General features: G+C 36.8%; 1 protein-coding gene across 4 annotated transcripts in view; it reads right to left on the minus strand.

The window, feature by feature from the left end:
- The window catches only part of SEL1L2 (SEL1L2 adaptor subunit of ERAD E3 ubiquitin ligase), a 115,581-nt gene that overhangs the window by 80,115 nt on the left and 12,890 nt on the right, over positions 1-22,576 (minus strand). For all 4 annotated transcript variants that reach the window (XM_085004511.1, XM_085004512.1, XM_085004510.1 and 1 more), the window contains one exon: positions 8,749-8,804. Coding sequence is in view for 2 of the 4 variants with exons in the window: in XM_085004510.1 (XP_084860636.1) it covers positions 8,749-8,804 (56 nt within the window). In the remaining 2 variants the exon portion in view is untranslated. The remainder of the gene's footprint in view (positions 1-8,748; positions 8,805-22,576) is intronic.

Genomic DNA, 22,576 nt, shown 5'->3' on the forward strand with positions numbered 1-22,576 from the left:
TGCTACTATAATATTCATGTAGAAGTTTTTGTATGGATATATAAGGACTTTAAATGTGATTCTTTTTAATGTAGGGATGCCAGATTCAGCAAATAAAAATACAAGATGCCCAGTTAAATTTGAATTTCACATCAGCAATGACTTTTTTTTTGGTCACACCCACAGCATGTGAAAGTTCCTGGGCCAGGGATCAAACCTGCACCACAGCACTGACCTGAACCACAATAGTGACAATGCCAGACCTTTAACCTGCTAAGCCATCAGGGAATTTCAGCAATGAATTTTTTTTTTGTATAAGTGTATGAGAAATATTGTATGTCAGTTAACATACTGACATAACATAAGTAGTGTACAATGTCTCAGAATCCACAGCCAGGTAGTCAGGTCAGTGGCAGCTCTGCTCTGTGCTATCATTCAGGGACCCAGGCAGACAGAAGATGTGCCAGCTTCCACATATGGATCCCAAGGTTCCCCTGAGTACTGATATCTAGCAGAAAAAGGGAAAGAGCACAGAAGATCTTGTGTAGAAAGGGTTTTTTTTTTGTTTTGTTTTGTTTTTTTGTTTTTATGGCTTTGTTTGTTTGGTTTGCCTTATTTAATTTTCTTTAACAGGCGTTTTACATTGGCTGAAGTTGTCACATGGCCCTACCCAACTGCAAGGGGAACTGGGAAACATAATCTATCTGGGTAATATGAAGAAAAGGACATGGATTTTGATGGGCCTCTAGCATTCTTTGGTACAAATGGATTATTATATGTCATTGCTACTAAAAGAAATTTAATTTTTCAGTTCAAAGATAGCCAACAGCGAGGTTGAGGAGGCAGTACAAGCTTGGCACAAACCTCTGACTGTCTGGTGTTTCATCTCCTCCTTTTACAGAGACTGTTCCTTTCTTTCTTTTCTTTTCTTTTTTTTTTTGGCTATGCCCATGGCATGTGGAAGTTCCTGGGCGAGGGACTGAACCTGCACCACAGAAGCAACCAGAGCTGCTACAGTGACTCCAGAATCTTAACCCACTGTGCTACAAGAAAACTCTCAGAAGCTGTTTCCTGATTTGATTCTTCTCTCACACAGTGGTAGTGGGCAGACCAACAGTCAGCTGAAGCAAATATCAGGGAGGCCCGGGAGACCCCAGAGCCTTCCTCTAACTCTTCAAGACATCTGAAGATTACATAATTCAATACCAAATAGTTATTGAGCATGTATCACAGGCCCTGTTCTAAGAGCTGGGGTGATTGCCACAAACAAAAATATGCTCTGTCCTCATGAAACTGATGTTCTGGTGGGGAAGATAAGAAAAGTTTTTTTTAAAAAAATAAGAATAAGAGGATAGAATTGATAAAAGTTGGTGTTATTTGGTACAGGATAATAAGGGACAACTTCTGTGATAACATTTGAGTAGATCTCTAAGTGGGGAAGGAGGGAGCTAGTCATACAACCTTCCTCTAAGTGAAGAAAATTGGGAGTTAACCTGGCTCAGCAGGTTAAGGGTCTGGCATTGTCACTACTGTGGTTTAGGTCAGTGCTGTGGTGCAGGTTTGATCCCTGGCCCAGGAACTTTCCTTTAACCTCAGGAAAGGTGGTAAATGATGTGGCAGAGGGGCAGCTCTGAGTCTGCCGATCATGTTCTGTGTGAAGCAGAGACCCTTGAAGTGTCCTGAGCAGAAGAGTGAGACCGACTGACTTAAATTTCAAAAGGGTCACCTTGACTACTGTGTGGAGAATATTATATGTTGGAGAAAGAGTGAGGGAAAGAGGAGATTATTGAAATAAACTGGGTGAGAAATGATGGTGGCAGCCAAGTAAGAAGACGGTAGGGGGAAGTGGTGATAGTGGTTGGTTTCTGGATGTATTTCAGTGATTTTACTGGCAGGATTTTCTGTTGTATGACTAATCACGTGTATTTTTAGCTTTCAAACAGCAAACCCAATGGAAGTGTGTTTTTGAAAGTACATTTTCAAACTCCAAGTTTAAAGGATGTGCTTTGGAAGTATGGTTTGAAACTTCTAAGGCTCATTAGGGACTGACTGACTATAGCTCTTACTTAGAGTGGCCCAGTGATCTGATAATCTCTTACCTAGCCCTCCTGCCTCATCGCTCCCCTGTATCCAGAAGGTTCATGCTGGATGTGTTTTTCTTAAGCATCCATTTGAACACATCCCTGTCCAATGCACAAGCCCACAGTTCTCAGTGATAACAGGATAAAATCAAACTCCTTTGCCCAGAATCTAAGATCATTCAGAGTCTGACCTAAAAATGTCATGGTAACCTTATTTCTTACTGCTGCTACATCTGCAAGAACATCTGCAACAGCCAAACTCTTCTATTCCCTGTTTCCCCAATAGAACAGGTTCTTTCCTATCTCCTTAAGCCTTTGCTTATACAGTTTTCATTTTTCATTGTTCTTTCTTTCCTATTACCCCAAATATCACTCCTGTTCCCAGGCCCAACTAAAATTCCATTTCACTCTGGCATACAGTGATCTCCCTTTGCTCAGACCTTGCAGTGTCTTCCCTTCTTTGTCAGCAGTAGCTCCTAGTTCCATAGTATCTAAAGCTGAAATCATTCTACATTAATATATTTCATGTTTTATCCACTCAAATAGTTATAGATGTGCTGTAAACTTTTAGTGTAGTTCTCATTTCAAGGAGAATACTTTGAGCAGATCCTAATGAATGTGTGATTTCTTTATTTTGAGGAGATCCCTAGTTTTCTTAAAGCAAAGTAACAGCTTCTTAAAGGGAGGGTAAGGGCACCCTCTCTGAAGAGAAACTAAATGATCTTAGGGATTGGAGGAAAGAAGGTTGAATTTATCTCACTGCACATTTAATCCTAATTTATTTGTGGCTAGCTCATGATCTTTGTGCTTAGCAACATTTCCAAAGAAGGACTCAGTCCTATGGTTCTTTGCCTTAAAGCAAAATAAGCACACAAGCGAACTCAGTCCTTGAATACAGGGTACACTTTTAATTGCTTCTTGTTAAAAAGAGTAAGATAGCCTGCTAAGGCTGATTGCTGTGGCTAAGACTTGCAAAACCATGAGATTATCTTACTAAGTGAGGCAAGTCAGACAGAGAAAGACAAATATCATATGATATCACTTATATGTGGAATCTAATAAAAGTGATACAAAAGAATTTATTTACAAAACAGAAACAAACTCACAAATTTTAAAATCAAACTTATGCTTACCAAAGGGGAAATCATGGCAGGGGGGATAAATTAGGAGGATGAGATTAATATATATGCACTAACTGTGTATAAAATAGATAACTAACAAGGATCTAGTGTATAGCACAGGGCAATCTATTCAGTATTCTGTAATAACCTATATGGGTAAAAAGAATGGAAGTCAACTATACTCTGATAAAAATTTTAAAAAGACCTAACTGTAAAAGACCTGCTACTATGAAATTCCTAGAAGAAAATGTAAGAAAAATTTTTCATGACTTTGGCTTTCATAATGATTTCTTGGATACAGCACCAAAAGCTCAGGAAACAAAAGCAAAAATAGATATACTGGACTATATATCAAAATAAAAAACTTCTGTGCATCCAAGGATACTAGCAACAGAGTGAAAGGGCAATGTATGCAAGGGAGAAAATATTAGCAAATCATATATATTAGAAGTTAATATATGGTTAATATCTAGAACATATAAAGAGCTCTTACAACTCAAAAACAAAACAAAACAAAACCCAAACAACTGGAGTTCAATCATGGCTCAATGGGTTAAAGGTCTAACATTGTCACCGCTATAGCTCTGGTTAGAGCTGTGGCTTGGATTCAGCCCCTGGCTCAAGAACTTTTGCATGCCAGGGGCACGGCCAAAAACCAAAACAAATAAATGAAAAAAATCCAAAAAACTCTATTAAAAAATGGGGAAAGGCCTAGAATAGACATTTATCCAAAAAGATATATAAATGGCCAAAAGCACATGAAAATATGCTCAACATCACTAGCCATTAGGCAAATGGAAATCAAGACAACAATGGAATACAACCTCACATCCATTAGGATAGCTACTATATTAAAAAAAACCCACAGAAAATATCAAGTGTTTACAAAGATGTGGAGAAAGTGGAACTCTTGTGTACTGTTACTGGGACTGTAAAAATTGTGTAGCTGCTATGGAAAACAATATGATGGTTCCCTGAAAAATTAAAATTAGAATTGACATATGATCCAGCAATTCTACTTTTGGGTATATACCCAAAAGAACTGAAAGCAGGATCTCGAAGAACTATTTGTACACCCATGATCATAGCAGCATTATTCACAACAGCCAAAAGTTATAAGCAACCCAAGTGGCCATTGACAAATGAATGGATAGACAAAATGTGGTATAAATATACTATGGGAACTTAGCCTTAAGAAGGAAGAAAATTCTGACACATGCTAACGACATGGATGAAACTTTGGGACATTATACTAAGTGAAATACAGCAGTCACAAAAAGACAAATATTGTACAATTCTACTTATATGAAGCACAAAGAGTAATGAAATTCATAGAAGCCGAAACTTCCTGGTAGTTGTCAGGGACTGAGAGGAGGGGAGGAATGGAGAGTTGTTATTTTATGCGTATAAGGTTTATTTTGAAAGACGAAAACAGTTCTGGGAACTGATTGTATGACAGTGTGAATGAATGTACTTAACACTAATGAACTGTACATTTAAAATAGCTGGGTGTAAATTTTATGTTATGTATATTTTACCACAATCAAAAAAAAAAAAAAAACAAAAAAACAAAAAACCTTTACTTCTGAATCACACTTGTTCCTAAGGGTTTTGGAAAAGAAATTGTGGTCCCATAGTGATGAGCCACCAACTCTAAGCCAAGTAAGAAGGGAAGTAAGAATGTGAGGGAAAAGATGAGCAATAAAAGGGACAAAGAGATTTGAGGTCTTGGTGGGAATGAAGTATTGATGGAGTAACCTGGAAAGCACCAGGTGGTCATCAGAGACTTGAAAGCTTGAAATGTTAATTTGAAAAAGACATAGTCCAGATAATGGAGAGGAGGGTGCAATTCTTGGAGCTAAAAGACCTAGATAACAGAACTGAGAAGCTAGGATTAGTGGATTCTGAAATCTCCAGAAATAATGACAAGGGCAGAGCTGAAAAGAAAGACCATGCGCTTCTTCTCTGTCCCCATCTCTGATTATTCTCCCAATGAGAATGAGCAATGGGAGGAAGAAGGATAAATCACCCCAACTAGGACCAGTGCTTATATTATGGTAGAAAATTCCTGAGGGGGCTGCAGGGAAAGACGTTCTCAGGAGGCAACCAGATTTCAGTTAAAATGAAGGTAAAGGTAGAATTTGGACAAGAATGAAACCAAGATAGGTAACTAGAAGAAAAATAAAAGAGTCCAGGGGATTGAGAATCCACCCATCTCATAAAGTCTTGGACAGTAGGTAGCAGTATATTTAATTAAATCTGTAAACCTTACTGTATCTACCACATGTGCAAAAGTTCATAAAGATACTTTAGAAGTTCACAGTCAAGTTAAAGCAATATCAAATGCAGGTTTCACAGAGTTAAGAATCAGAACTTTTTGGAAATTCCAAATTCCAGAATTTGGTACACAGTAGGCATTGTGTTGAATGTATGAAATTTGTAATACAAAGATCTTTTAAATTTGAACGGGCTTGGTTATTCTAATCTGTAAAGGGAGAATAATAATTAACCATTTAATAACTAATTAACTTTCTTCACAGAAATGTTTGGAGGAATGAATAGTATTTGTGAAGAGGTTTCATAAAGTTTAAAGTATTACATAACTGTAAGATATAAATCAAGGTGTCAAAATGTGTAAAAAAAATCTATCTATTGGACCAAGGTATTGCTCTCAAAAACAATCAGAATGTGTCTGCTTAGGAAGAGAAGACACTGGGAACTCTGGTGAAACTGCATAGTGCTGTGAGCTGGACTGCCTCTTCCTTGTTTTCAGAGGGTTTTTTTTGTTGTTGCTCTTGGTGGTGGTGGTGTTTGTCATAATGGTCCCTCAACTGGACACCTGAATTGCACCCTTTTGGGACCTAAGTTACTCCCTGGTAGTACATTAGATACTGAGAGTTTGCCTCCTCCGTGATCACAAGCATCTTTAATGCCGAAGGAAGTAATACTCAGAATTCCTGAAAATATTAGATCCTTAACACAAAACAAAGTGTCTTTAAACAATTTTTTTTTTTTTTTTGTCTTTTTGTTGTTGTTGTTGCTATTTCTTGGGCCGCTCCCGCGGCATATGGAGGTTCCCAGGCTAGGGGTCTAATCGAAGCTGTAGCCACCGGCCTACGCCAGAGCCACAGCAACGCGGGATCCAAGCCGCGTCTGCAACCTACACCACAGCTCAAGGCAATGCCGGATCGTTAACCCACTGAGCAAGGGCAGGGACCGAACCCGCAACCTCATGGTTCCTAGTCGGATTCGTTAACCACTGCGCCACAACGGGAACTCCTCTTTAAACAATTTTTAAAGTGTGTATGTGTCGTTTTAGAAAGTGTATGTTGGGAGAATGGAGGAGTTGATATTTTTTTGTGGATTTTGAAGTTTTAGAGCCAGAAAGAGAAAACCTAGGGAAAGTGTAGCTATTTTTAACTGAGTGTTCAAAAAATTATAGGGCAAATAATAATTATTATGAAAGTTAACCAGAGTTTACCATGTCTATAATGGGAGTAGGGATGGGGGTTGTTTTCAGCCAGATAATATCCTATTTATTACAAAGGAGTCATGAAACAATATGGCAAGTTTAGTGAGTTAAGGTCATTTTATCTTGGCTGTAGTAAAGCATGGACATAAGGGGACTTTGCATTAGAGGCATTTACAGTTTTTTGTCTTTTCACTACCACAGTCTGTGCTCTGTGAGGTTGGTTCTGAGGAAAGTAAAAAAAAAAGATGAAACTCTAGGGGAATTGGGAGAGATATACAATCTACAAACAGGCCACCCTGGCATGTTTTCCCATCTTTCCATTTTTATTTTTTTTTTAAATTTATTTTTTTTTGTCTTTTTGCTATTTCCTGGGCCGCTCCTGCGGCATGTGAAGATTCCCAGGCTAGGGGTCCAATCGGAGCCGTAGCCACCGGCCTACGCCAGAGCCACAGCAACATGGGATCCAAGCCATGTCTGCGACCCACACCACAGCTCGTGGCAACGCCAGATCGATAACCCACTGAGCAAGGGCAGGGACCGAACCCGCAACCCCATGGTTCCTAGTCGGATTCGTTAACCACTGCGCCACGACGGGAACTCCCATCTTTCCATCTTTGACATGAAGATAGCGCTCTTGTTTTCCAGTATTCTAAGATTCCAGTATAGATTATAGTTTTCTTTTTTGCTTGACTATACATGGGTAGAGCTGGGGTCCTTTCCCATATTTACTATATAGAGCTCATCTATTAGTGCTGGGCACTGGGGAGGACACACACTTAGGGGCCTGAGCAGCCATCCTTGATCCCAAGCAGTAAGGAGCTGCTAGAATCCAGTGGGGGCTTTTATATGTTATAGGGAAGGCAATGCATTTCACAAGATACCAAGGAAAACAAGATGACCTGATGAATCCGATGTCCTTCAATCTCCACCTGCTCAAGGACAAACTGGGCTTTGTGCCAAGATCACTTCTATTTCTGCAGATAATAATCCCAGTGCTAATTATGGGATGCAGTAGTTATGGTAATGGTGAAGAGCTAAATTTGGGGGGGGGTTTAGAAATGTTGCAATGTATAGAGTTTTTGATTTACATAAACATTTTTTAAAGTTGACTTCTTTAATCTTTAAGATTTATTCATTAATTCAATAAACATTTATTGAGTACCTGCTATGTGCCAGGCACTGTTCTAGTTACCGGATAACAGCAATGAGCAAGACAGACAAAACACCCTGCACTCATGTAGTTTATATTGTAGTGGAGGGAGAGTGACAACAAACACGGCAAAACATGGTTTGTTACATGATGGTAATTCTGAGAGGAAAAATACAGCAAGAAAGGGAGATAGAAGGTATTGTGATAGAGTTAGCAATTTTAGATAAAGTGATTTGCAACTTTACAGAATGTCCAGGGGAGGACCCTCCAAAAAGATGACATTTGAGCAGAGACTTGAAGGAAGTGAAGGAGAGGAGCCAAATTGATATCTGGGTTTAAGGACATTCCAGGCAAAAAGAACAGAAAGGTGGGCACATACTTGGAATTTCTGAGGAATAGCACAGAACCCAGTGTTGATTAGAATGTTGTGTGTAAGGGAGATGATGTCAGAGAAAAGACAGTGGGGCCAGAGACCACAGAGCCTGTTAGGGAAGATTTTACCTGGTGTGAGATGGGAAGCCACTAAAGGAGTAACTTGAAATGACTTAACATTTACAGTATTATGCTGGTTGCTGGGTTGAGAGTAAACTAAAATGTTGAATTCTTTCAAGATGTCAGAGACATCCTAAGGTTAATAAACATCTGTGACTCTATAAGCCAGACTGGTCTCTGTCCTTTTTGTCTTGGTATTTATTTAGGACCTCAGACAGGCCATGGCTTATATGAAAGCTCAGGACTAATGGCATTCTTATCTTCTTACAGTGAAATGAATAAATATTTGAATATGAAAGAACAAAAAATATTGATTGGGAATGAAAAAAAGAACAGAAACAATGTTAAAAATTAGTTGTTTAAGATTCTCAGCATGCTGAATAAATACTACTAATAATGCTGATAGCTTAAATTTTGTACTGGAAAAATATAATGATTTAGCAAAATAGTTACCTGTGTGGTGATATTTCTTTCTTTTTGGTCTTTATTATGTCTTTCTGCTTCAATATCTGCAAAATACAAACATTTTTATAAACTACAAAAACATTTTATTTTAAAAATTTCACTAAGTACACTTTCTTGTAAAAAGCTTTTTGAATAACTTTTAGAATTCTAAGAATAATAGTTTAAAATAATTTACAATTTAATGTTGCTAATAATGTCATAAAGTAATTCCTTCACTGATAATTTTTAAAGATGTAACTTGACACCAGAGATAATCTAAATACTTTAATCAAGCTGCTTGACATTAAGATAACATGAAGGAGTTCTACAAATAATGGAGCTAAGTACAACAGTGGAAAACTTACCGAGCTAGAATTTAATTAAAATGTATCTGTATAAATAAATACCATCTAGTAATAGAGAATATTAAAATATAGAAGAGGGAATACACTTTTAAATTTTTATAGACTCATCCATATGGTAGTTGAATGCTATAAGTATCTGAGGAATGTAAAGTAGTATAATTATATCAGACTTTGAAATTTGAGAAAATAATTTTAACAAGCAATTTTTAATGAATCTTTTTATAATGAATAGAGTACATATACCATATAGAACACACTTATAATCATTGATATATTTCATTTTTGCATAGTAATGGAAATTTTTTAACATACTTAGAAAAATATGATTTTGAACTTGATGTAATGGGGTGACACGTCATGACATGTCAACTACTTTATTAGTATTGCGGTTTCAATTACTGAAGAATTACTTGATGCACAGCAAAAATGATCCCATATATTTACTAAAGTAAAATATGCATGTATATGATAATATTCAAATTTTACAAACTCAAGATGAACATAGGGTGTCAAGATTTTATATTTCAAAAAGTGGCAAACTTGTACTTTAAGAGCAGGTTATGAATTTATAATGTTATCGCTGACATTTTATCTATTAATTTGATACATTTTATTCTTCCTCTCATTGATGAACTTTAGCACTTGGCCTCACAATTCTGTTTACTTCATAAGCCAGACCTTACAGAAACTGACCTCAGGCTGTTTGATATTTAGTCCTCTGTAAAATTAGAGAAACTGTTGGCAAATTCTAATTAAAAATCAGAATAACTGCAAAGTGACAAATGCATTAGTATAAAGCATATGAAAACATTTCAAAGATTATATATATTTCATACTATTATATACACTAAGATTGCTTTTTGGATTCAGCATGTAAAATAAACTATACCAAAAAATGTTTATTACAAGTGATACTTTCTTTTTTTTTTTTTTTTTTGGTCTTTTGTTTTTTTAGGGCTGCACCCACCACATATGGAGGTTCCCAGGCTAGGGGTCTAATCAGAGCTGTTGCTGCTGGCTTACGTCAGAGTCACAGCAACACCAGATCGGAGCCATGTCTGCAACCTACACCACAGCTCACACACCACAGTTCACAGCAATGCCAGATCCTTAACCCACTGAGCGAGGCCAGGGATCAGAACCTGCAACATCATGGTTCCTAGTCAGATTTGTTTCCACTGTGCCAAGACAGGAACTCCATAAATGATACTTTCTTCATCACAGGTTTGTCATGTGATCATTTTGGGGCCATGGATACTCATTATCAGAGGCAACATAGCATCATGGTCCACCACATGGCCTTTGAGTCAAACAGGGCTGTGGCTGTGTTCAAATCCTAATTTTGTACACATTTCCTTAATGTGTCATGATAATCAGATGAGAAAATTCATATAAAGTATTTAGCACAGTAATAATACTCAGTGCTATATGCATGCCAGCTATACATATAAAATACATAAATATAAAATATGTTATATATAATACTATTTATTATAATATATATAACATTATATGTATACAAAATATATAGATATATAATATATTTATATATTACATTTATATATTTTGTATAAAATATAGAATATAGAATATATATGTCAGCTATATACATAAAAATAATTATTATACAAAGTCTTCTTTAAAGGACTTTAGGGAGTTCCCGTCGTGGCGCAGTGGTTAACGAATCCGACTAGGAACCATGAGGTTGCGGGTTTGGTCCCTGCCCTTGCTCAGTGGGTTAACGATCCGGCATTGCCGTGAGCTGTGGTGTAGGTTGCAGACGCTGCTCGGATCCTGCATTGCTGTGCCTCTGGCATAGGCTGGTGGCTACAGCTTCGATTAGACCCCTAGCCTGGGAACCTCCATATGCCGTGGGAGCGGCCCAAGAAATGCCAAAAAAAAAAAATAGTAATACCCCCAAATATTGCCTTGATCACAGTTCTTTTCAGATACATTTTCTCATGAAAGTCTCAAAACACAGTTACTCCTGGCTTTACCATTCATTCTCCCAATGTGGCTCACTTTCTTTCTTTCCAGGACATGGTTTATCTTCCTTTAAATGAGCCTTGGGACACCAGTCAAGGTGGCTGTTCCTTCACTGACTGAGGTTCAGAAAAAAAACTCTTCTGTACTTTATGGAGGATCTGCCTGGGGAGTTGGATCCAAAAAAATATGTTTCTTTGTTCACATACATAACAATGACAAACAAAACTAAAGTATATTATGGATTCTCCTGTCCTAGTGCTCTAAAATGGCACTTTATGGCTCATTTAGATCTTCAGCTGATTCATTTGGTATAAAAATATTAGCCATTGCTTCCTTTCTGAACTTTCTTTCAGACCCTGGTAGTAAGCTCGCTTCTGCGACTTTATACTATCCTTCTTCCTTTCAAACCCCTATTCTAGAATTCCTCTTTGGTTTTATATCCACTAACCACGGTATATTCTCAACACGCAGGTCTCACCTTTTCTCTCTGGCATGATCTAAGAGTTAGGCAGGGTCAGCAATGACTTTGAATTGGAGAGGCAGTGAGTGAACTAGGTCAGGAACTAGGAAGAATAATGTGCTGATTCCACTTAAGAAGTAAAATCCTGGGAATTAAACTGTGATTGGAAAGGAGATAAACACGGTCACAGAAGAATCCAGAGAAGCAATCCAGGATGGCAGAGGTGAGACAAGTAATGAGAGACAAACCTGTAAACAAGGACAGTTCCAAAACCTGGGACTAAATCCTGGAGCAGGTCAGGGTGGGAAGTGATGTGAGTAGATGAACCAAAATGAGTAGTCAGCTGTGGACATGTAGGAGTGAGAGGAGGGAGAGTTGGTACCTATAAGGGTCCAGAGAAAATTCTGCCAGAAGGATTGTTGAGGGGGTGAATATTTGGTTTCCCTTGGAACGCATAGCATAAATCACATCCTCTTCATTTCATGCCTGCATTATTACAACAGCCTCCTAATGGATTTAATCATGATTTTTTAAATTTTAATCTAACTTACATATACCCTCAGAATAATTTCCCTGAGTACTGTTTTCAGCAAGGCACACATCTGCTTGGAAACCCATTAAGTTTTATTTTACAAAGACTAACTCTTTATTTTGACTTCCAGTTTCCTCCATAATTAGGTTGAAATCCACATTCACAACTATTTTTCAAATCCAAATAATGTCTGCTTCATTAGTTACTGACTACTATTTTGAAAGTTTTCTTCATTTTAATTTTGGCAATTCCTGCTGAAGAGACTAAACATTATTAAAATTTGCTTAAAAACAAATATGATTTTAGGTCACTTATTACCTTGTTTTGTGAGATATTTAGCTTTGGAAAACATCAAGAATGATATTTAGAAATAACATTTCATATGTCCTTACTTAGCCATGTGACCTTGGATATTTTATTTAACCTCTCAGTTTTCTATAAAAAAGGAATACATTGGTATATATTTATTAAATATTTTATTAAAATATCACACATTACGTTTTAATTCTGTTGTCTTCACTTCTGATAATCTCAGAGTAGAAGTGAAGACACAGAATTAAAACGTAATGTGTGATATTTTAATAAATATATGGCTGCAAAATAGCAAATATCAATTCCCTTCATTTTCTCCTTTCCCTATGGCTTATCTTTTAAAATCAAGTGGTACCAGAATCTGTGAGAAAAGCACTTCCCATATTGAAATAAAATGAAAAAAACATGCAGTTTTGCTATAAGAAAGCTTATAATTCTGCTCTTGGATCTAAAATTCAACCAAAATGCTTTTAAAGTTACTTGTGAAAATGTAGAATCAAAGAATCTCAGGCTTGGAACTGTCAAATTAAATTACATATCCATAAAGGCAAATCTTTTTAAAACTTTTACACAACGATGTGGTTTTCCTCTTCATTTTTTTTTTTTTTTACCGTTGCTATGCTTCATCTCTGCAACAACTTTGAATTAAGTAGTTCTATTCATGAGGTTATGTTATTTTTAAATCTTTATATAATAGTCTGTTTTTCAAAAACAAAGATGACACATGTGTGTAATATTGTCATTTTTTCCTCTTAGCTGAACTAAGAGACTCTTCATCCATATTACTTAACTATTAGAATGTTACAAATTTGGGAATAGGCTGATTGGGCTAAAGGTGCTTTTAGTTCATACGTTTTCATGCATATGTGATTGATGGATTGATTGATTGAACCCAGAGAAGTAACTGACCAATTACTTTAGCAACCTGATATAGATGATATTTTCTCCATGTTATAAGAACTAGTTTCAAAGCAGGTTTAGAACTCTTGAAGCTTTTAGCTCTAATGTCTTTACATTATCAGTGTGTCGTCTCTCTTTGAGGAAAAAGAAATCTGGATTATCAGCAGAGCACGATAACAGAATTCAGAAGTCTTTAATTCTAGTCTTGGTTTTCTGTGTTAATGGATGTACTATTTGATCTTGGGTAAGGCATTTATGCCCACTACCACGTCTTGTCATCTCTAGTGATCTAAATATATAACTTGGGGTAATTAAAAGTATTACTTAAATAATTCATGCAATGGGCACTAAAACTGACAGAAGTTTAAAGACAGATATTTCACCTGGTACTACTAAATAGAAAAATTCCTAAAGCTTCCATATTTTGTTATATTTTGCTTATTTTAATACAAATATAGATAAAGCTATACTAGTATAAAACTATGTATGAGATCTTAGAAACATATAGTAACCTTGATACTATAAGCACTTGAGGTAATGTTCAAAATGTGGTGAATGGGGAGATAAGAAATTAGTTATGTTTATATGTAGGAATTCTTTGTTAATCATTACATTCTTGGGGACTTCTAACATGCTATAAAATAAAATCCAGAATTTCAGGTTTGGAAGAGAGTCATTTCTACAATGGTGTTACAGTCAATCATTTAATGGATAGACATTTACGATGTTTCAATGACTTTGCAATTATAAACAATACTGTAATGGATAACTTTGAACATATCCTATGAAACACGTATAAAGGTTAGCTAGAGTAGACAACAAGAAATAGATTTGCTCATTTGAGAATATGCCCAATGTAAATTTTAACTAGACAATGGCTAATTGGCATTCCCCAAAAAGCTACTCTTAAACTTCTACACATGGTATATTAGAATATTAATTTTTCATCACTCTAATACTTTTCAATTTTTGTCCATTTATTGCATGATACTGGTATTTCATTGTTATCTATCTGCACAATTACTGGCAAGATTAATAATCTTTTCACATTTAGGGATATCTGTATAACCTTTCCAAGGAACTTGTTAGATATTTTGCCTATCTTTCTGTCAGGCTTTTAAAAATACATATCTTTATGAGTTCTTAATGTATTCTGGGTATTATTTGATTGGTGGATATAGTGTAAATATATTTGTCCATCTGTTGTTCACCTTTTAACTGTTTATAGTGTCCTTTGTAGCAGAGGTTTTATATTCTTATGCAGTCGAAATTATCAATCTTGGAGTTCCTGCTGTGGTACAGCAGGTTAAGGATCCAGTGTTGTCTTTGCATCAGCATGGGTTCAATCCCTGCCTGGTGCAGTGGGTTAAGGATCCCGTGTTGCCACAGCTGTGGCATAGGTTGCAGCTGTGGCTCAAATTTGATCCCTGGGGAATGTTCATATGCCATGGTGTGGCCAAAAAAAATTATCAGTCTTTTTTCACTTAAAAACTTTGTGTGTGTGTCTTGTGCAAGAAGGCTTTCTTACCAATCATTTGAATAAACATTCTCCTGTATTTCCTTCACTTTTTAAAAAAATTTTGCTTTTACTGCTTAAATTTTTAAACCAGCTGGAATCAACTTTTGTGACTGGTATGAAATATATGTGACTTTTTCCCTTAAATGAATGGACATTTTGACAGCAGCATTCATTATAGTCAAATCTATCCATTGCCTTGAAAAACCTCCCTTCAGGTACTCAATTCTTTTCTCTTTTTTTAGGGCCACACCTGTGGCATATGGAACTTCTTAGGCTAGGGGTCTAATTGGAGCTGCAGCTGCTGGTGTAAGCCACAGCTACAGCAACGTGGGATATGAGCCACATCTGCAACCTACACTACAGCTCATAGCAATGCTGGATCCTTAACCCACTGAGTAAGGCCAGGGATTGAATCCACAGCCTCATGGATACTAGTGAGGTTTGTAACTTGCTGAGCCACAACAGGAACTCCCAAGTATTAAATTCCGGTTTGTACATTGGTCCATTTAAAAACTTTCTGTTCTGTTTTCTTGCTCTAGCTCTCTATTCTTCTGCCAGTATTCTAATTACTGCAGATTTATAATTGCATATTTTATAACTGATTGAGCAAGAACCTCTCTGTACTGGTACACATACACAAAACACACTCTATTGTTCCTCTTTTAAAAATTTATCTTGGGAATTCTGGTATAATTTCTTTTCTAGATAAATTTTAGAGTAAGGTTCTCAGATTCATTTTAAAGATGAGTTGCAAAGATAGAAACAAACTTGTGGTTTATCCCACTCCCGTCCTCCTCCCTCTCGGCAACCACAAGTCTGGGGTTAACAGAGGCAAACTATTATATACAGAATGAATAAACAACAAGGTCCTACTATATAGCACAGGGAACTATATTTAATGTAATGAATAATGGAAAAGAATATGAAAAAGAATGTATCACTGAATCATACATACAGTAGAAATTAACATATCATTGTAAATCAACTATATACTTCAATGAAAAAAACCCAAAAAAATGTGTTGATATTTCCACTGGGATTGCATTGGATTTACATGTCAATTTAGAAAGGCCTGGCATATTTACAATATTTAGATTCCTTCAGGTGTACAGCCTTAATTTATTTAGATTTTCTTGTTAATGGCCTTCAGAAAAATTTCACTTTTATTACTCATGTATGACTTGGTTCTCTTTTTATTAAATTGATTCCCAGCTATTTTGTAATTTCTGTTGCTTCTATGAAAGGAATTTTAAAAAATAAAGTGATTGTTATATTTTGAAAAATTAAAATGACTGACCCTAAGTCTTAAATATTTCTTTGCTTACCATTGATTTTTGACATTGCTCTTGAATATGTGTTTTATTTTGCTGGAGCATATCTTCTAGTCAACCTTTCAGCTAAAATTCATGGGTAATAAATTTTTAGAATCCATGCTTGTCTGAAATGTCTTATTTGGCCATTATATTTATCTGATATTTTGTCAGATTATACAATTCTAGATTCAAAATCATTTTGCCTCAGTACTAAGAAAATATTTCTCCAGCATCTTTCTGTACACAATGTCGCTAGTGAGTTTAAAGTCAACGTATTTTTTCCCCCTTGTGAATAATCTATTTTTTCTCTTTAGAAGCCTTTAGGATTTTCTGATTATTCATGAATATTAAAATTTTACCATCATTTTCTCAGAATGGGTCTTTTCTGTTTACTTGCTTGGCACTCAGTGAGCTTAATCTAAAAATGTGAGTCTTTTTCAAGTGGGGAATTTTTTTCCATTTCTTTATTTCTTCCTCTAAGTGTTTCGACTTTCCTTCTAGAAATCTCATTTATGTGGATTTGTAACTTTCAGAGGGATCCTCCATGTCCTTTAACCTTTATTTTGTGTCATCTCTTTGTCCATTTACATTGTGATCTAAGAGAATTTGTCTCTATTTAAATATCTGTCTTTAAATTTATTTAAGTTTCTCAGTCTTTATTTAAATCTCTGTCTTTATTATGTGTCATCTGTCTTTATATAGAGATCTAAGAGAATTTCTCAGTTTGATCTTTGAGACTCCAGGCTGTTCTTCAGCTCTCAACTTTGCTGTTCAGCCTTGAGGTTTTTTTGTTTTTGCTTTAACCATTGTACATTTCATTTCTAAGACATCTCATCTTTTTTCTTTCATTAAGGCCTGCTCTTGTTTCATGGATATAATGACCTCTCTAAATACATCTTATGATAATCATTTTATGTTAAAGTCTTTCACCATTTGTCCTACTTGTTCTGTTTCTTCAAGTGTGCATGTGTGTGTATGCTTTTCTCTCATGGTGTTAGTTTTCCTCAAATGTTTGGTGATTTTTTTTTTTTGCTCCACCCACAGCATGTAGAAGTTCCTGGGCCAGAGATTGAACCCGTGCCACAACAGTGACCCAAGCTGCTGCAGGGACAATGCTGGATTCTTAACCAGCTGTGCCACAAGAGAACTCTTGCTTGTTAATTCTTGATTATAGTCATGTTGGACTTGGATTTTCCCTCCTAATCTGTCTGTAAATGCTGTAACAATTACCTCAGCTTGCAGTAGTAACTTTGTGTTACTGGGTATTGTAGGATATATTATCAGGATGTGACAGGAACTCGTCTTCTAGGATAAGGGCTCCCTGAGTATCACTAGCCATTTGCAGCTGTATCTACATCTCTAGCCCAAATGCCCCCATGTTCTGGTGCTTTGTCTCCTTGTGTACCTGGTTATTTTTTACTGTGTAATAAAAACATTATCTTTGAGTGGATTCTTTGAGGCCTCAATGAAGTTGTCTCAATGAAGCAAAGAGGAGAACATGAATTTGCTTTTGCCAGGTGTCTGGGGTACTCCAAGTACAAGACCATCTCAGATCTAGTCCTAGTCTCAGGATGCCTGGGATTCCCCAGCTTGTAAATCTCCAAGAGGACCGGCCTGGGACAACTTCTCAGTATGTATTTTTCTTTCTCTCTCTTCTTTCTTTCTTTCTTTCTCTCTCTCTCTCCTTCCTTCCTTCCTCCTCCTTCCCTTCCTTCCTTTCTTTATTTTATGGCTGCACCTGTGGCATATGGAAGTTCCTGGGTTAGGGGTCGAATTGCAGCTGCAGCAAAGGCCTATACCACAGTCACAGCAAGACAGGATCTGAGCCACATCTGTGACCTACACCACTGCTTATAGCAATGCCAGACCTTTAATCAACTGAGCGAGATCAGGGATTGAATACACATTCTCACAGACACTAGTTGGGTTCTTAATCCATGGAGCCACAATGGGAACTCCTAGAAATGTATTTTTCCTTTTCCTTTTCTCCTGCTCTCCTTTTCTCTCCTTCAAATCTGTGAAGACTTAGGAAGGGGTGATTTACTTCTGATCTGCCCTTATCCTAAGAGTAAAGCACCTCATGGTCTCTTATATTAGATCCTCTCCTTGAACAGGTTTTGAGGACTAGATTCTGTCCTCCTTGCCTTATAAGGCCGCTAAAACCAAAGTCCAGGTTGGTAAAAGCTGAGGGTAAAAGCTGCTTTGATGTTCAGGTACAGAGCTGGGACCAGGGTGAGCCAAGTCCCAGCCCTGCTCAGGTGCTCTGTGCTTACTTCTTTGGAATCCAGCAGTTCCCTGCATTTTTTGGGGGGGGGTGTCTGGTAGTCCTTTACTATCTTCTCAACTCCTTGATGATTTTGAGAAGTTTGTATGTTTTTGTGTCATTTGTTTTCTGTGGGATGGCTGGTCCAAATAATCTAGTCACCTAGCCTGGAAATCAAAGTGCTGCCCTTTCTTTTGTATCTGGTGGTAATGCCATGCCATGGTGAGGGGAGTAGAGGTCAAACTGCTAGTTGTTGTTTTCAACCAACAATTTTTTTTTTTTTTTTTTTTGCCCTGGGACTCCTTCACTTTTCTCTGAACCCACTTGTACATTTTTCCTAGCTATATTCTCTTTTGCTCTTTTGTACATTTTTAGGCGAAAGTTTCTTTCAATCCATTCCTCCTATTTTTCTTTTAATTATTCTGAATTCCTTTTTCATCAAAGGCACTCCTACTTGTTTTTCAGAGCTGATGAATTTCTTTTTTTAAACTCCTCTATGTGGGTACACATTACTTTTTCCAATCTTGGAATATTCTCTTCAATCCCAGCACTGTAACCTTGGATCCAAGTCTCCAAGTCTATGGCACAGACTTAAAAGAAGTTTCAAAAGAAACAAATTTTTCTTGCCTACCATATTTCATCGGTGATAAACTGTATAAATAAAATTAGATGGATTAGATGGCTACAGTAAATAAACTTCAGATAGTAGTAAAATTACAAAATCTACAAAAATACTGATAAAGTGCTACTGGCAAAGTTTATGTCATTGTCATAACTGCCAAAACAACTGGTTGAAAAGTAAATAATTCAAATAAATCACCTAGCTGTTTGTTCTATACAGACACAAACACATGTCTACTACATTTTAAAATATTTGGATGATTGATTGAATATTTATTTTTCATATGGCCGTTTGGTAGTAGGTAGAAATAACCTGAGGCAAGTAAATATGATAATGAGAGAAAACTCTGAACAATATACTTTGAAGAATAGAGACAGGTGATATGGAGTTAAAAAACAAAAAGCAAAACTTGATTCCCATTAGAGGATTCAGGTTTTACTAAGGTCTATACATTAGAGTTTTGAAAATGTATCAATTTTGAATATTAAAAATATTTACATGACGTACTCCACAGGTTTTGGGAATGTATTTTACAAATTTTAAAGTGTTACATGAATGTTAGTTATTATTATTCTACTTTACAAGTGCTGAGCATCCACTGTGTGCCAAGTTCTGCAATGAGCTATAGGAGACAGAAAAGGTAAGTAAAACACAATCTCTGCATTCAGGTAATTGACAATCTAGTAAAATGGTTAAAAACTAACTCAACTGTGAGACTAGGACACATAAGAAAATAAAGGCACAATGTGCAATGAGGAAGGGTTTGGGAAGGGTTTTTGTTTTTGTTTTGAGGAGTAGAACTTGAAATGGACCTTAAAAGATTAGCAAGATGTTATGCTGTGGATTTATGGTGGTGATGGGGAAGACAATGGAATGACAGTCCATTCCTGCAGGTAGTCCATCTGCAGAACAGACTGAGAATAACATGGAAGTGAGAGAATTAGTAGACTGAGTGGCTCATAGTTTGAATTGGTTGAAATAAAATATTTTTATAGCAGAGACAAAATAGCAAGGAAAAGTTGCAATCTAACTGCATAGAATTTTGACTGCTGGACAAGATGTTGGAACTTTATTCTGAATAAAATAGGTGCTTGGACAAGGAAAAAAATCATGGTCAAATCTGGGGTTTAGAAATATTATTTCCAACAGTACTGTATTGTGAATAAGAGAGAGCAGAGTTAGAAGTGCAGTGATATAGATAAAATATACAGCAATAAAACTATAAATTGAGACAGTGAAAATGCATAGATGGGAGAGGCATTATGGATTTGACAGGATTTAGTAAAGGAATAAAGGAATGAATAATCATAAAACATGTGGAGATTATGGCTCCTGATCTGGCTTTGCAGAATGACTTTTGGCAATCAGTTTCACCATGCTGGTCCCCAGTCCTATCATTTGTAAAAACTTTGAATTAGATGATACTTAGTACACTGTTAACTGTATAATCATACAATGTTGAGGTTTTGTACTTGGGGACCAAGGGAATAGAGAGGGATATTCATGCCATTAATAAGAGAAGAAGCATAAGAGAAGAACTAACTTTGAGAAGAAATATTGAATTTAAGACATTTGCAGACCATATATTGTCCATGACCATCTGTGGCTGATATGCAGGTCTAGAGAGCTGGAGGAAAGTCTTGGGTATAAATACATATGTATATGCAGCTGTGGGGCTTGGGACAGAGCACCAGAAGTGTAGAATATGAAGAGCAAGAGAGCCAAGCACTGAACTTTGGGTGCAGCATTTAAAGGGAGGGTTGAGGAAGACAAACCAGTGAAAGAGCCTAAAAAGATTCTACAGGGGTGGAGGAGAAAAAAAAATACTGTGAATAGGGTCCAATGCTGTAGAAAGATTAAGTACTAAGAATAGTGAGAGGCTGCTTGATCATTGATCACTAGAATGTTAGCGAGAAAGCAATCTCAACAAATGGGGAGTAGATCTTAGGATCAGTTAGAAGCAGGTAGAGGATCACTGGCAGAGAGAATTCTTGGCGTAGGTATGTGATAAGAGAGACATAAGAGCCTTGGTATGGCAAAAAAGGAGTGGAATTGGGAAGAGTGATTAGGACAAGGCAGAAGAGGCTAGTTCCTCAAAGCAGACTGAATAACCAGAAACAAAGCTGATGCCAAGCATTGATTGGTTCAGGTGGGGAATCTGTCCTCACACCTCTCCCCAGGTTGAGGGTCGCCTTCTCCCCACTCACTGCTGTCCTATTAAATGCTTCCAAAGAATAGCAGTAATTGGTTAATTATTATCTTCAGATGACTCTAGGAGATAACTACAAGAAAAAGCCTTCCACATTTCAGGACAATTCACAACAGCGAAATGAGCTTCCTTACTGATCCCTGAGATAACACAATCAAACGTCTCTCTAGTAGTCAGTGGTCCCACCATGGCATGACACATCTGCTCCTTCCTGCTTCTCTGCAAGGAAAGATGCTCCAGATGTTTGCAATTTATTCTTGCCCTGTTTAGAGGTGCAATGTAAAGAAGTGAAAGGAAGCAATGGTAATTTAACACTCCTAGAATTTACAAGTTATTCAAAATAGAACTGGTAAGAGAAAGAAGATTTCTGAAGCAGTTAAGACATTGCCTGCTTGTACTGCTTAATCCCCACATTCTCTGCAACATGTCTAGGCCTTGGCCTTTAAGTGGCTCCTCTCTGGACCTTCCAGGAATGTAAATATGCTGGCTGGGCAACTGCTTTCTGACCTCTTACTAGTGTGAGATAATGAGCTACCTGCCTTTTTCAGAGAGTTGCTGGGTGGGTAAGTACCAGAGGAGAGAGCTGTTATGAACTTTCAATTTTAGTTTGCTTTTTATTTATTTTTTCTTTTCTTTTTAGGGCCACACCTGCAGCATATGGAAGTTCCCAGGCTAGGGGCCAGATGGTATTGCAGCTGCTGGCCTACGCCACAGCCACAGCAACACTACATCCCAGCCTCATCTTTGACCTACACTGTAGCTCACGGTCACGCTGGATCGTTAACCCACTGAGCAAGTCCAGGGCTTGAACTCTGGATACTAGTTGGGGTGGTTACCGTCAAGCCATAACAGGAACTCCAGTTTGCATTTTAATTCAATTTAATTTTACTTTATTTTATTTTTTCTAATTGTAGAAGTTGTATGATAGTGAGAAATTACTACTAGAAAGAGAGACTCAATAGAGAAGCCTGGGACAATCTAAATCCAAAACTTCCGGCAATATCTTTTCTCTGCCTTAGTTACATAACTTACCCAACCTTAGATCAGCAGCTGGATGGGTAGGAGGGATATTAAAAAAAAAATCCCACACTATTAGTTTTATTTCCATTTTCTAAGTCACACTTTGGGGGTAGACTGCTCATTCTTCACATAAGGATGAACTACTTAATTCTGAGGATTTACTAAAAGAGAAAAATGTCAGTGACTATTTTAGAAATTTCCCTAGATAAACGCAGAATCAGGGAAAAATCACACCATCCTTCTTTCAATATTTTTACATGGGTGAAATCAAAGTACATTGAGCATTAGGTGAAAAATGCATAAAAAGGCAAAACACAGTCTTGCAAGGTGTATGTG

Source organism: Sus scrofa, chromosome 17 (assembly GCF_054392235.1).
Source record: "Sus scrofa isolate SSC_HxYL_T2T_F1_AM1 chromosome 17, Sscrofa_HxYL_maternal_Yorkshire_Landrace_v2.0, whole genome shotgun sequence".
Taxonomy (NCBI): domain Eukaryota; kingdom Metazoa; phylum Chordata; class Mammalia; order Artiodactyla; family Suidae; genus Sus; species Sus scrofa.